General features: G+C 42.7%; 1 protein-coding gene across 3 annotated transcripts in view; it reads right to left on the bottom strand.

Moving 5' to 3' along the window:
* The window catches only part of trappc9 (trafficking protein particle complex subunit 9), a 188,520-nt gene that overhangs the window by 71,623 nt on the left and 100,709 nt on the right, over positions 1-16,188 (bottom strand). For 2 of the 3 annotated variants that reach the window (XM_058407954.1, XM_058407955.1), the window contains 3 exons: positions 10,931-11,073; positions 7,081-7,188; positions 521-673 (listed from right to left, as the gene is read on the bottom strand). In XM_058407954.1, the coding sequence (XP_058263937.1) occupies positions 521-673; positions 7,081-7,188; positions 10,931-11,073 (404 nt within the window). Of the gene's footprint in view, positions 1-520; positions 674-6,390; positions 6,434-7,080; positions 7,189-10,930; positions 11,074-16,188 lie in introns of those variants that run through there. The other variant, XM_058407956.1, reaches the window with a different exon arrangement.

Here is a 16,188-nt window from a genome sequence, read left to right as displayed (position 1 = left end):
TGGAGTTGAAACTGAGTTAGAGTCGTGTTTGTGAAGGGATGGCTGATATTTCTATACATAAACATATGAATAGAGTTGTGTAGAGTCCATCCAGATTTAAAACATGTTTTCTGAGGATATAGCTAATATTTCTATAGATAATAACATAACTAGAGTTGTGTAGAGTTGAAACAGAGTTAAATCCGTGTTTGTGTGGATATGACTGATATTTCTATAAATAAATATATGAATAGAGTTGTGTAGAATTGAAACAGAGTTAAAGTCATGTTTGTGAAGGTATGGCTGATATTTCTATACATAAACATATGAACAGAGTTGTGTAGAGTTGAAACAGAGTTAAAGCAGTGTTTGTGAAGGATATGACAAATTTCTATAGATAAAAACATGAATAGAGTTGTGTAGAGTTGAAAGAGTTAAAGCAGTGTTTGTGAAGGATATGACTGAAATTTCTATAGATAAATACATGAATAGAGCTGTGTAGAGTTGAAACAGAGTGAAAGCAGTGTTTGTGAAGGATATGATGGTCCAGCACAGCTGCAGTGTGCTGTTGATGTGTCCTCCCTGAACCTGCTGCTTCTCCTCCTCACGCTCATACACACTGCTCCGGTGCACGGCATCATGGGACGGCAGCGGCAGACTCTCAAAGTCAAACTTATCCACCTGGATGGCCATCCTGCACACACACACACATACACACATACATACACACACACACACACACACACACACACACATACATACATACATACACATACATACATACACACACACACACACACACACACACACACACACACACACACACACACACACACACACACATACATACATACATACACACACACACACATACACACACACATACATACATACACACACACACACACACACATACACACACACACACACATACATACATACATACATACATACACACACACACACACACACACACATACATACACACACACATACATACACACACACACACACACACACACATACATACATACATACACACACACACACATTCACACACACACACACATACATACACATACACACATTCACACACACACACACATATACATACATACACACACACATACACACATTCACACACATACACACACACACACATTCACACACACACACACATATATACATACATACACACACACATACATACATACACACACACACACACATATATACATACATACATACACACACACACACATACATACATACATACACACATACACACACACACATACATACATACATACATACATACATACACACACACACACACACACACACACACACACACATACATACATACACATACATACACACACACACACACACACAGTGAGATAAAATCCACCATTTTACGTTTAAATAAATCTAAAATGGCTTCCTTTTCACAGTGCCTGCTCCCTACAGTATAAGAGGGAGGGATAGGGACTACCTAGTGCACTACAATTAGGTTTGAGATACAGCCGCTGGAAATACACTTAAAAAATATTGTAAAACATTTTTATTATTTTAAGGTTTATTTATCTATCTGATAAAGGCGGCCATGTTTGTGAAACACGTGGAGGTCAAAACTACGGTGCATCCAGATTCATCCTTCTGTCTGTGACGTGACGCCTGGACGGTGTGTGATTGATGATTTAGACGTATTTTTCCCCCCCGATTTCCTCTGTGTCCGTCTCTGGTCACTTTATTGAATTACTGAAGCACATGAAGTGAAGAGCGAGAGTTGCACTGTGCACTTTTCCACCCACACGTGTGTGTGCATCCATGTGCAGAACAAGCTGCTACACTCCATATGCCTGCTCTGACTCACTGACCTTCAAAGGGGAGTGTGTGTGTGTGTGTGTGTGTGGATAAAGACAGATAGGAGGACACACACACACACACACATGATGAGGTAAATTATTTACCATCCTCTCCTCATGACTCTGTGTTCAGAAGTGCAGTGTTGTTTCTGGAACTTTCCAGTAGCAGTGATTCTGATGGAGTGAGATTTCCTCAGTGTTGCTGCTAATGATAGTGAAGTCCAGCTCGAGAACAAACTGGACTTCTGAACTGGTTCGAAGGCAATAGTGCACACAGACTTGACCCTTTACTATGATGAATGACTCACTCAGTAAACTGATATAACAGCTGAGGAAATTTTATACACCTACACCTCCTGTTACCACAGCTACAATTAATTCTGGACCTTCACAACTACTACAGCTAACAGTGCTACTAATACACCTACACCTACTACAGCTAACAGTGCTACTAATACACCTACAACTACTACAGCTAACAGTGCTACTAATACACCTACACCTACTACAGCTAACAGTGCTACTAATACACCTACACCTACTACAGCTAACAGTGCTACTAATACACCTACAACTACTACAGCTAACAGTGCTACTAATACACCTACAACTACTACAGCTAACAGTGCTACTAATACACCTACACCTACTACAGCTAACAGTGCTACTAATACACCTACACCTACTACAGCTAACAGTGCTACTAATACACCTACAACTACTACAGCTAACAGTGCTACTAATACACCTACAACTACTACAGCTAACAGTGCTACTAATACACCTACAACTACTACAGCTAACAGTGCTACTAATACACCTACAACTACTACAGCTAACAGTGCTACTAATACACCTACAACTACTACAGCTAACAGTGCTACTAATACACCTACAACTACTACAGCTAACAGTGCTACTAATACACCTACAACTACTACAGCTAACAGTGCTACTAATACACCTACAACTACTACAGCTAACAGTGCTACTAATACACCTACAACTACTACAGCTAACAGTACTACTAATACACCTACACCTACTACAGCTAACAGTGCTACTAATACACCTACACCTACTACAGCTAACAGTGCTACTAATACACCTACACCTACTACAGCTAACAGTGCTACTAATACACCTACACCTACTACAGCTAACAGTGCTACTAATACACCTACAACTACTACAGCTAACAGTACTACTAATACACCTACACCTACTACAGCTAACAGTGCTACTAATACACCTACACCTACTACAGCTAACAGTGCTACTAATACACCTACAACTACTACAGCTAACAGTACTACTAATACACCTACAACTACTACAGCTAACAGTGCTACTAATACACCTACAACTACTACAGCTAACAGTACTAGCACTACTAAAACTAGCATAGTTACAAAAGCTAAAAGTACTACTACAACTTCAGAAGTTAATAGTACATGTAGTAGTACCTGTTCTATTGGTACAAATACGACAACAACTACATTAGCTAATAATACTACAACTGCAACAACAGCTAAGAATTCTCTCTCTCTCTCCCTTTTTCTATATTTTTACACCATTTTATTGATATCTCTCTACCACTTATCTATCTCATCTTTCTCAAAAGTCCATAAACTATCAGTTTACAACACAATGAACAGCACCCACAAGATTCGAACACACCTGGGTAAAATGTGTATTATATTCCAGATGATTACGGCCATTTTCCACAAACAATGACTACATGCTGCAGGAAATACAGGACATGACCTGTTCAAACCAGCAGAATAATGATTACTTCAGAGAGGTGCAGCGAGGAGGTTTCAGTGAGGAGGTTTCAGTGAGGAGGTTTCAGTGAAGTATATCGAGGTGCAATTGGGGGGTTTCAGTGAGGAGGTATAGTGAGGAGGTTTCAGTGAGGAGGTATAGTGAGGAGGTTTCAGTGAGGAGGTATAGTGAGGAGGTTTCAGTGAGGAGGTATAGTGAGGAGGTATAGTGAGGAGGTTTCAGTGAGGAGGTATAGTGAGGAGATTTCAGTGAGGAGGTATAGTGAGGAGGTATAGTGAGGAGGTTTCAGTGAGGAGGTTTCAGTGAGGAGGTATAGTGAGGAGGTATAGTGAGGAGGTATAGTGAGGAGGTATAGTGAGGAGGTTTCAGTGAGGAGGTATAGTGAGGAGGTTTCAGTGAGGAGGTATAGTGAGGAGGTATAGTGAGGAGGTTTCAGTGAGGAGGTATAGTGAGGAGGTTTCAGTGAGGAGGTATAGTGAGGTTCAATGAGGAGGTTTCAGTGAAGTATATCGAGGTGCAATTGGGGGGTTTCAGTGAGGAGGTATAGTGAGGAGGTTTCAGTGAGGAGGTTTCAGTGAGGAGGTATAGTGAGGAGGTATAGTGAGGAGGTTTCAGTGAGGAGGTTTCAGTGAGGAGGTTTCAGTGAGGAGGTTTCAGTGAGGAGGTATAGTGAGGAGGTTTCAGTGAGGAGGTATAGTGAGGAGGTTTCAGTGAGGAGGTATATTGAGGAGGTTTCAGTGAGGAGGTTTCAGTGAGGAGGTATAGTGAGGAGGTTTCAGTGAGGAGGTTTCAGTGAGGAGGTATAGTGAGGAGGTTTCAGTGAGGAGGTTTCAGTGAGGAGGTATAGTGAGGAGGTTTCAGTGAGGAGGTTTCAGTGAGGAGGTTTCAGTGAGGAGGTTTCAGTGAGGAGGTATAGTGAGGAGGTTTCAGTGAGGAGGTTTCAGTGAGGAGGTTTCAGTGAGGAGGTTTCAGTGAGGAGGTATAGTGAGGAGGTTTCAGTGAGGAGGTATAGTGAGGAGGTTTCAGTGAGGAGGTTTCAGTGAGGAGGTATATTGAGGAGGTATATTGAGGAGGTTTCAGTGAGGAGGTTTCAGTGAGGAGGTATAGTGAGGTTCATCGAGGAGGTTTCAGTGAGGAGGTATAGTGAGGAGGTTTCAGTGAGGAGGTTTCAGTGAGGAGGTTTCAGTGAGGAGGTATAGTGAGGAGGTTTCAGTGAGGAGGTTTCAGTGAGGAGGTTTCAGTGAGGAGGTATAGTGAGGAGGTTTCAGTGAGGAGGTTTCAGTGAGGAGGTTTCAGTGAGGAGGTTTCAGTGAGGAGGTATAGTGAGGAGGTTTCAGTGAGGAGGTATAGTGAGGAGGTTTCAGTGAGGAGGTTTCAGTGAGGAGGTTTCAGTGAGGAGGTATATTGAGGAGGTTTCAGTGAGGAGGTTTCAGTGAGGAGGTTTCAGTGAGGAGGTATATTGAGGAGGTTTCAGTGAGGAGGTTTCAGTGAGGAGGTTTCAGTGAGGAGGTATAGTGAGGAGGTTTCAGTGAGGAGGTTTCAGTGAGGAGGTTTCAGTGAGGAGGTATAGTGAGGAGGTTTCAGTGAGGAGGTTTCAGTGAGGAGGTTTCAGTGAGGAGGTTTCAGTGAGGAGGTATATTGAGGAGGTTTCAGTGAGGAGGTTTCAGTGAGGAGGTATATTGAGGAGGTTTCAGTGAGGAGGTTTCAGTGAGGAGGTATAGTGAGGTTCATCGAGGAGGTTTCAGTGAAGTATATTGAGGTGCAATTGGGAGGTTTCAGGGAGCTGCAGTGAGGACATTTCAATGAGGTGCAGTGAGGTTGTTTCAGTGAGGAATTTTCAGTGAGGTGCAGTGAGAGGTTTTAGTGAGGTACAGTGAGGTGCAATGTAGAGGTTTCAGTGATGAGGTTTCAGTGAGCGAGAGAAACCACTGTGAGCTCAGACAGAAGCATTTGTTTGTGTGAAAGCTGGCTTCTTAGGTAACGTTTCGAGAGTAAGAGACACACACACACACACACACAGGTCTGCATTATGCTTCACTTTCATATCACATTCACAGAGAGAGAGAGAGAGAGAGAGAGAGAGAGAGATCAGAAAATAAAAGGTTGTGCTCTTTGCATGTCTGATCACATTATCTCTGAAATTTAGAGAGAGAAAGAACTGGGGAGGAGGAAAGACATTGAAAATGAAAAATGAAATGAAAAAAGGAAAAGAAAGATAAATAGAAACATGCATTAGATGAAAAACTAAGAGAGATGGAGAACAAGGGAGTGGGGGAAAGAGAGATATAATGAATAAAGAGAGAGAACAGGGAGAAAGAAAACAGAAGCAAATTGTAATGAAAGAAAGGAGCTAGGAAAAGAAAGAGATGCGTGGACAGAGAGAAAGAAAATGGAAAAGAAATGTATAAGACAAAATCCAAAGAATCAAGAGGGGGGAAAAAAGGAAGAGAAAAAGTGCAGTGAACAGCGAAAGAGTGAATAAGGAGAGAGATAGAGACAGAGGAGGAAAGGAGAAAGAAAGATAAATGAGAGAAATAAAAGAGCAGAGCCAGATAAACAGATAAAGAGATAAACAGAAGAAGGAAAAGACAGAGTGAAGAAAGAGAGATCAAGGGAGAGAAAATTAGAAGGAGAGAGAGAGGGAGAAAGAGAGAGGTGTAAATATATGAGTGTGAGATAAAGAGATGAAAAGAAAACAGAGAGAGGAGACAGTTATTTTTAGCTCGCGTGCAGCAGCTGATGATTGAATCCGCAGAAAAACGCAGCTCTATTTTTAGCTTGCCTCAGTCTGACTCGGGAGGCTTCACGCACGCACACACACGCACACACACACACGCACACACACACACACACACGCACACACACACACACACACGCACACACACGCACGCACACACACACACACACACACACACACACACACACACACACACACACAGCTGCAGAATAACACAGACACACTCACAAAATTAATGCATTTCATACATTACCACATTAAAGCTTCATCTATTAATCAATGCCATACTGCAAAGTCTAATGGGAAACCACTGAGTGTACACACACACACACACACACGCTCTCTAATTAACACACTTGTGCTCACTGACAACCACCTAATGGATTCATTAATTCAGTAAACACTGTGCATGTTAACATCAGCATCCTCCGTAACCCATCTCCTCCTCACACCTGTACACATTTCGCTGCAGTGGGCGTGGCTCTGAGCCATAGATGAACTCAAAGACACGCCCATTTGACATCTTTAGGATAGTATTACATTCACTTGGGGTGATTTTGTGTTGTATTAGTCCTGGAGCCCGTAAATGAGCTGTTACCATGGCAACACCATAATAAACACATACATGATTAAATATTAAATAATATGGACTTCATACTGGTGATCCATAGGACTGAATATTCTGTGCAGTGTGTGTGTGTGTGTGTGTACCTCTGACACTCGCTGGAGTGGAGCACCAGCTCCTGGTTCCTGGCGGTGAGTGTGAGCTCATGTTCAGTGGGATTAAACACATCCAGCAGCAAGTGGCACTGACGTGTACTGCAGACAGACAGACAGACAGAGACAGACAGACACACACACACACACACAGAGAGAGAGAGAGCAAGAGAGAGAGAGCGAGAGAGAGAGAGAGTATTTAAATCATCATGCAGCACATAAATCTGTTTTCCTGGTTTAGACAGTAATCAGTCAATGCTAAACCAACTGGGCGTGTCTGACCCTGACCAAGGGGCGTGCCTGAGACTGTCAGATGGGTGTGTCTGAGACAAACAAATGGGCGTATCTTACTATCAGTTGGTTGTGTCTGAAGATGACAGGTGGGTGTGTCTGACTCTGACAGATGGGCATGTGTCACTGAAAAATGGGTGTGTGTGTTTGACATGTGTGCATGTCTGACTGACAGGTGGGCGTGTCTCATTCTGACAGGTCGGTGTGTCTCACTTTGACAGATGGGCATGTCTGACTCTGACAGCTGGGCGTGTCTCACTGAAACATGGGTGTCTGACTGAAAGGTGGGCGTGTCTGAATCAGACAAACGGGCGTGTCTGACTCAGGCAGGTAGGCTTGTCTGACTCAGGCAGGTGGGCGTGTCTGTCTCAGACTAGGTAGGCGTGTCTGACTCAGGCAGGTGGATGTGTCTGACTCAGGCTGGTGGATGTGTCTGACTCAGGCTGGTGGGCGTGTCTGACTCAAGCTGGTGGGCGTGTCTGACTCAGGCTGGTGGGCATGTCTGACTCAGACTAGGTAGGTGTGTCTGACTCAGGCAGGTGGACATGTCTGACTCAGGCTGGTGGACATGTCTGACTCAGGCTGGTGGGCGTGTCTGACTCAGGCTGGTGGGCGTGTCTGACTCAGGCTGGTGGGCGTGTCTGACTCAGGCTGGTGGGTGTGTCTGACTCAGGCAGGTAGACTTGTCTGACTCAGGCAGGTGGCGTGTCTGTCTCAGACTAGGTAGGTGTGTCTGACTCAGGCAGGTGGACGTGTCTGACTCAGGCTGGTGGGCGTGTCTGACTCAGGCAGGTAGACTTGTCTGTCTCAGACTAGGTAGGTGTGTCTGACTCAGGCAGGTGGACATGTCTGACAAAGGCTGGTGGGTGTGTCTGACTCAGGCTGGTGGGCGTGTCTGACTCAGAGATGTATGTGTCAGAATCTGACAGATGAAACAATGCAGTGTAAAAAACCTGAAAATTTTTTTTAAAAGCCGCTACATTCTCATATAAACAAAGCAGAAAAATCCCAATAGCAAATGATTGGAAAATGAAGCCAAATGAAAACCTTCCTAAAAACAACAATGGTGGAATAAATGAGAGATTTCTCTTCTCTGTCTGCGCTCTTGATCAATGAGAGTATGAATCATGTGCAGAGCGGCTGCCAACTTCCAAATGGCTCGGAGGAATCGGGACTCAGAGCCAGAGAACAGCAGCGCTTACTCCATAACAAGAGCCGCACTCTCTCTCCATCCTCATCCCTCACACCACACCACAGTCCTGCATTAACCTGCATGTGTGTGTGTGTGTGTGTGTTTTAGTCAGGTGTAGTACTAGCTTCATACTAATAGCCTCTGTCGGCTTGAGTTATGAAACCTTCTACATGATATTTAATTCTGCTGAGGTTTGCTAATGAGGTAAAGGAGAATCAGCACAATGCAGCAGAACTACGCTAGCAGCCTCATACGGAAAACTATACACATTTTCATTCTTTTATTCATTCTCATGGATCATTATATTAAGAGAAATCTACTGGTGCAAAGCTGGACTCCCAGAACACAATGCACCCATATGACTGAGACGCTCAGCTAGCTAGTTAGCGATGTACGAGATGGCGAGGGCGATGGTGATTGGGGTGAATTTTTGGAGCTCACCTGTTTGAGAGTATCACACTGAGATGGAATTAGTCATGAAAGTGTATGATTTTTAACACTCTTTTAACACCCGCTACTTTCACATTCATGTCCACTAAAAAAAAAACAAAAAAACTGATCTCTGGCTCTGTTGTCCATCTATCTCTGAATAAACTCCTCATTTCTGCTCATTTCCATGATGGTGAGAAGTGGCACCTTTCGCTCTCTGAAATGAGGACCGGGAGTGACCAGCATGCAGATTAAATTATTCAGCAGAGCTGTGGGGACGAGCCTGGATTCACAGTTCCACTGATGATGCTGTGTGTGTGTGTGTGTGTGTGTGTGTGTGTAGATGATGAACCTCCAAAACAATACACAGCAGGACACGGGTTACTGTTTCTTGAGTTCGGTCAGCGAAGCATGGAGGGAGCTTTCAGTGATCACTAACACACACCATACACTACAGTATGTAGTGAGTGTAAGTGGTCATGTGTAGTAACCAGAATACCCAGAATCCTTTGCGAGTCACAGACATCTGGAAAACAACATGTCTGAAAACTTGGGACTTATTCACTGCCTAAGTCTTAATGACAGCAGAAATGCTCCAGAATGGTTACAGCTGGGAGTGTGTGTGTGAGTGTGTGTGTGTGTGTGAGTGTGTGTGAGTGTGTGTGAGTGTTTTCATAAGCAAAATAAAACAGGAAGAGAGAAGGTTGAGATGAGATATAAGATGATTGACATGACAGATTTTATTATAGATAATGATACAATTCTATTTATTATGACTGAGTTATTCTCTCTCTCGTTCTGTTTTCCTCTCTCTAGCTTTCTTTTTTTCTGTACCTGTCAGTCTCAGTGAAGGAGGCATGGCCTCTGTACCTGTCAGTCTCAGTGAAGGAGGCGTGGCCTCTGTACCTGTCAGTCTCAGTGAAGGAGGCGTGGCCTCTGTACCTGTCAGTCTCAGTGAAGGAGGCGTGGCCTCTGTACCTGTCAGTCTCAGTGAAGGAGGCGTGGCCTCTGTACCTGTCAGTCTCAGTGAAGGAGGCGTGGCCTCTGTACCTGTCAGTCTCAGTGAAGGAGGCGTGGCCTCTGTACCTGTCAGTCTCAGTGAAGGAGGCGTGGCCTCTGTACCTGTCAGTCTCAGTGAAGGAGGCGTGGCCTCTGTACCTGTCAGTCTCAGTGAAGGAGGCGTGTTTTCTGTACCTGTCAGTCTCAGTGAAGGAGGCGTGTTTTCTGTACCTGTCAGTCTCAGTGAAGGAGGCGTGGCCTCTGTACCTGTCAGTCTCAGTGAAGGAGGCGTGACCTCTGTACCTGTCAGTCTCAGTGAAGGAGGTGTGTTTTCTGTACCTGTCAGTCTCAGTGAAGGAGGCGTGACCTCTGTACCTGTCAGTCTCAGTGAAGGAGGTGTGTTTTCTGTACCTGTCAGTCTCAGTGAAGGGGGCGTGTTTTCTGTACCTGTCAGTCTCAGTGAAGGAGGCGTGGCCTCTGTACCTGTCAGTCTCAGTAAAGGTGTACAGATGGTCAGTGGATGATGATGTCAGTTTAACATGTGAGAACAAAATGATAAAGCAGGACATTATTACTGAACAATGTGAAAGTTCTGAAATCTGAAGCCTGTGTGATTTAGTGAGATTGCTTCGTCAGCATTGACTCTGCAGAGCCATCAATCACACACGCTGTCTGCAGAATGGATGGCCTGTTTCTTTAAAAGAAACATTTATCGGCTGTGTAGTTATGTGCGTGCATGTGTGTGTGTTTGTGTGTGTGTGTGTGTATTTAGATATACAGATCTGGAGTGAGTGTGTGTACTACTGACATCTACTAATGATCAGAGAGAAAGAAAGAGAGAAAGAAAGAAAAAGAAAGTGTGTGTGTGTGTGTGAGAGAGAGAGAGAGAGAGAGAGAAAGAAAAAGTGTGTGTGTGTGTGTGTGTATGCATACCTGGTGGCTGGCAGAGTGCTGACCCTGGTGAAGAACACAGAGGGCTCCACGTCCACTCTGATGCCCAGACTAAGCTCTCTGTAGTAACCGTCCACATGCCCCGGACCTCCACTGTAGCGGAAACACAACACACACTCCAGAGTCTGCAGAGAGAGAGAGAGAGAGAGAGATTGGTCAATTGAATGAATGAATGAATGAATGAATGATTGATTGATTGATTGATTGAATGACTGATTGATTGATTGATTGATTGATTGACTGACTGACTGACTGACTGACTGACTGAATGAATGAATGAATGACTGATTGACTGATTGATTGAATGAATGAATGATTGATTGAATGAATGATTGAATGAATGATTGAATGAATGAATGATTGAATGAATGAATGATTGATTGATTGAATGATTGAATGAATGAATGAATGAATGATTGATTGATTGAATGACTGATTGATTGACGTGTTGAATGTTAGTGCACGTTATTGTGTGGAGTTGTTTAGAAACACCCCAGAGTTCCTCCTGCACCTTGAAGTGTTTCCATGTAAAGATGCTCACTGCTCTTGGCCACTAAGAAGACACCTCACTTAACTTATTACAATCTGGAAAATTTTAATATCAATTCAGTCAAATCAAATCAGAAAAAACACCTGGGATAAACCTCCTGATTCACTCAGAACTCTCACATCACACACAGTGTGCTACTTATTCCCCTCTTCACATATTAATAACTCCTGGTAGAACCGCTGTGCTGTTGAATTCTGGATTCTGATTGGTCGAAAGGTGTTGATTAATTATCTATGATGCATTATGGTTTCCATAGCGACAGCTCATTCACATGGACTTGCACGGCAGCCATGATGTGTCATCTAATCTTTTTTTTTTTTCCTTTTAATTATTCGAGAAATGAAGATGTGTAAATGTTGATAGAATTTCAAGGAGGAGGAGTTTGTTTATGGAAGCAGTCTTCAGTGTCAGTAAATTTCTGTAAATTCCACAATAATAAACATATTTAAACAGATATAAGGATAAAAGCGTCACTGGCTCCTCCCACCGTCCTGTGGTGGATTATTTTCTTCTAACAGCACATCCTGAAGTGGTTTATTCTGTACTTATTGAACGAAACCGAGCTTTATGGAGAAAGATGAGTTCATTCTTGGCTCGGAGCAAAATCGATAAAGCAAACAGTTTTTCATAACCCCCCCCCGACATATCCCGTGAGCTTTAAATCCGCAGAGTAAGCAGCTGTCGGCTTTAATGATGGCTGGCGTGTTTGTGAGGAGAAGGATAAAAGATCCCTAATAGGAGCTGCATAAAGGCCGTGTTTCCTCACACCGAGAGCTAAACTCTTTACCGCTGCCCTCTTACTGCAGATCAAAGCCCCTCTGCTCAGACTTCTCTTTCATTTACACACACACTCTGAGATAAAAGACGACAGGAGACGAGATCGAGGAGGGGGAGAGACAGAGAGAGAGAGAGAGAGAGAGAGAGAGAGATACAAGAGAGAGACAGTACATACTGCCAGAGAAAAAGAGAGAGAGAGAGAGAGAGAGAGAAAGAGAAAGTGCATACAGTCAGAGAGAGAGAGAGAGAGAGAGAGAGAGAGGACATACAGTTAGAGAAAAAGAGAGAGAGAGAGAGAGAGAGAGAAAGAGAGAGAGAGACCATTTATATTCACCACCTCCATGACCACGTCCATCTCAGTAAAGACAGTGTTCATGTGTTTGTTAAAACCCTTAAAGATGTTGCCCTGGGCCGGCTCCATGTCAGCCCCCCAAATAGTGCCAGAGCAATCACCACCCCTCAACACGTTAGGGGCTTTTTACCACTACAAAGCAGTGATTCTACACACTCAGCTGAGATCAACACTACAACCTTCACCCAAAGGCCCGCACCCCATCGCCAATCCACTTTACACCCTCACCCACGCCCAAGGCCTCACCACCAGCAAATCTTTCCCCTAAACCGATATCCTAGACCGCACCACACACAACCTGGACCTCCACACTTTGCACCATACCACCAGCAACCTATACTGCAACACCCAAGACCCCAGTACACTGCACCCAAAGGCCCTATTCCCTGGGAACAATGTGTGGAAAATGCAGGAGACCCTGAACAGCTTCAGTGAGGAGCGACAGAACAACAGCAAGAAGCAGCAAGATGATCCACACTCTGACCGGACTGAGCAACAGGAGCAACCTGGTTATGCTACAGCCCAGAATGAACAAAACCACACTAACCTGAGGGAGATCAAGGACATGCTCAGAATAACATGTACACGGCTGGACCAGTAGCCGTGAGTAGAAGAGATACAAAAGAAGGTTTATATACAGTTTACATGTCTATAGTAAATTTGTATAATGTTTATGTATGTATGTATATATATATATATATATATATATATATATATATATATATATATATATATATATGTATACTTTATGTTGGTGGGTTTGTGTTACTCTAGAGGGCTGTTAAGATTGTTGAATTTCTTAAATTTATTGAAAAAAAAATTAAATCACTAACTATTACAATGTGGAACATACAAGGAATCAATTCATCCAGTTTTGGCTACAAAACTAAAACCCTTGAATTTCAAAAAAACATCAAATATAGATATTATAATACTACAAGAAACATGGCACAGATCTGATGAAGTCACCCTTTGTCCCTCGGGTTACAGAGAAATATCTATATCCTCCAGAAAACATAAAGGAATCTCATGGGGGAGAGATTCAGGGGGCATTATAATCTGGCAAAAACTAGAAATTGATAAATATATCCAAACAATTAAAAAATAAGAAAATCACATCTGGCTCAAAACATCTAAGCCAAACAGAAAGGGATATTTTCTTATGTGCCCTTTATATACCTCCCTCTGAATCTCCATATTATAATGAAGACATCTTTGTAACTCTCCACAGTCAAGTGAACCACTTCCAGGCCCAGGGAAGTGTGTTGATCTGTGGGGATCTAAACGCTAGGACAGGACCATTACTCCTACACCACGGATAATGGGAACAACCACATTTTTGGACAAAGCTTTCCACAAAACATAGTCAACTTCCCAAGGAACAACTCAGATAACCAAATAAATAAAAATGGGAAAGTTCTGATTGAGCTCTGTCAAAACCTCGGCCTGTACCTCGTCCACAGTAGGGTGAGAGGAGACTCTCTTGGAAGACACACCTATAGTTCGTTTCATGGTTGCTCAACAGTCGACTATATGATCACAGACATAGGTCCATTCTCCTTCAGAGCATTCCCAGTCAAACCTCTAACACCATTATCAGATCACAGCCAAATCACAGTGTATCTCAAAAGGACAAAAAACACCACCATACACTCACAGCCCAGTCAGCTGAATAACACGAGAGAACGCTACAGATGGACTCAAAACAGAAAACACAGAAAAATATCAGACAGCAATCAGCCACCCAAAAATATGCACACTTATAAACAACTTTCTAAATAACGTTTATCCTCACAATGGAGACGGCGTGAATCTGGCTTTGCAGAACATAAATTACATTTTTGATTATTTGGCAACATCATCTAACCTCAAAAGCTCTAAGAATATTCATGAAATCAATCAAGAGAATGAAAAATGGTTTGATTTAGACTGTAAAACTATGAGGAAAAATTTAAGACACCTATCAAATAAAAAACACAGAGACCCAAACAACACGGATCTACGTGAGGAACTGTGAGGAACTTAAACAATACAAACATACACTCAGAAAGAAGAGAGAACAGTACGTGCAAAATCAGCTCCAAAGTATTGAAGAGTCTCTAAATTCTAACAGTTTCTGGGACAATTGGCATTTTCTAAATAAAAAACAACATGAACAAGCGGCCATTCAGAATGGAGACATCTGGAAAAACCATTTCAAACAACTTTACAGCAAAATACAAATGAATCCAGAACAAACCCAAATCTATGAAAAAATGATCAATATGGAACATCCCATCAGTAAATACCAAAACCCATTAGACTTCCCCATTACAGAAAAAGAACTGAGTGATAAAATCCAGCCCTTACAAAATAAAAAAGCAAATGGACCAGATGGCATTCTGAATGAAATGCTCAAAAATACTGACCACAAATTAAAACTGGCCATACTAAAACTGTTCAACTTCGTTCTGAGTGTCGGTCATTTCCCTGACGCCTGGAATAAAGGAGTCATAATGCCCATCTTCAAGAGTGGAGACAAATTAGACCCAAACAATTCCAGAGGCATTTGTGTAAGCAGTAATCTGGGGAAGTTGTTCTGCAGCATCATACAAAACCAAAATATTTGCTTGCTTTGTAGATTTTCAGAAAGCTTTTGATTCAATTTGGCACCAAGGATTATTATCTAAACTCATGGAAATTGGTATAGGGGGTAAAACATACAATATCATAAAAACAATGTACCCAAACAATAAATGTGCAATTAAAATTGGAAATAAACAAACTGAATTCTTCACTCAAGGGTGGGGTGTGAGGCAGGGCTGTCCACTATCACCAACCCTCTTCAATATATACATTAATGAACTGGCAAAATTATTAGAACAGTCACCAGCACCTGGCCTCACACTACATGACTCCAGTATAAAGTTCCTCCTCTATGCAGATGATCTGGTCCTGCTGTCTCCTACAGAGGAGGCTCTACAGCAGAACCTCCACATCCTGCACAGGTTCAGTCAGACCTGGGCACTGACTATAAACCCAACCAAGACAAAGGTCCTAACCTTTCAAAAACGACCCAGAGGTCAGGGAAAGAGACGCAGTTTCACCCTCGGTATCACCAAAATTGATCATGTCACTAATTACACATACCTCGGGCTGAAATTCAGGGCAAATGGAAATCTCAACCTGGCTGTTAATGAACTGAAGGAGAAAGCAAGAAGGGCTTTCTATGCCATTAAAAAAAATTTATTCCAGTTCAAATCCAGTTCAAATCAGATTAGAATCTGGCTCAAAATATTCCAATCAGTTATAGAACCTAATGCACTGTATGGCAGTGAAGTCTGGGGTCCTCTCCTAAATCAGGAATTCAACAAATGGGACAAAAACCCAATAGAAGCCCTGCATGCAGAGTTCTGTAAGAGCATCCCCAGGGTACAGAGGAACACACCTAACAACACATGCAGGGCAGAATTAATACAATTGAATACAGATACAATTGAATACAAATACAATACCCTCTATTAATCCACATTGAGAAAACAGCCATCAAATTCTGGAAACATCTGAAATTGAGTGACCCCG

The sequence above is a fragment of the Hemibagrus wyckioides genome, linkage group LG14 (assembly GCF_019097595.1).
Source record: "Hemibagrus wyckioides isolate EC202008001 linkage group LG14, SWU_Hwy_1.0, whole genome shotgun sequence".
In the NCBI taxonomy this organism is placed as follows: Eukaryota; Metazoa; Chordata; class Actinopteri; order Siluriformes; family Bagridae; genus Hemibagrus; species Hemibagrus wyckioides.
Note: the sequence above shows the minus strand (reverse complement) of the source record. Positions and strands in the feature narration are given on the sequence as shown.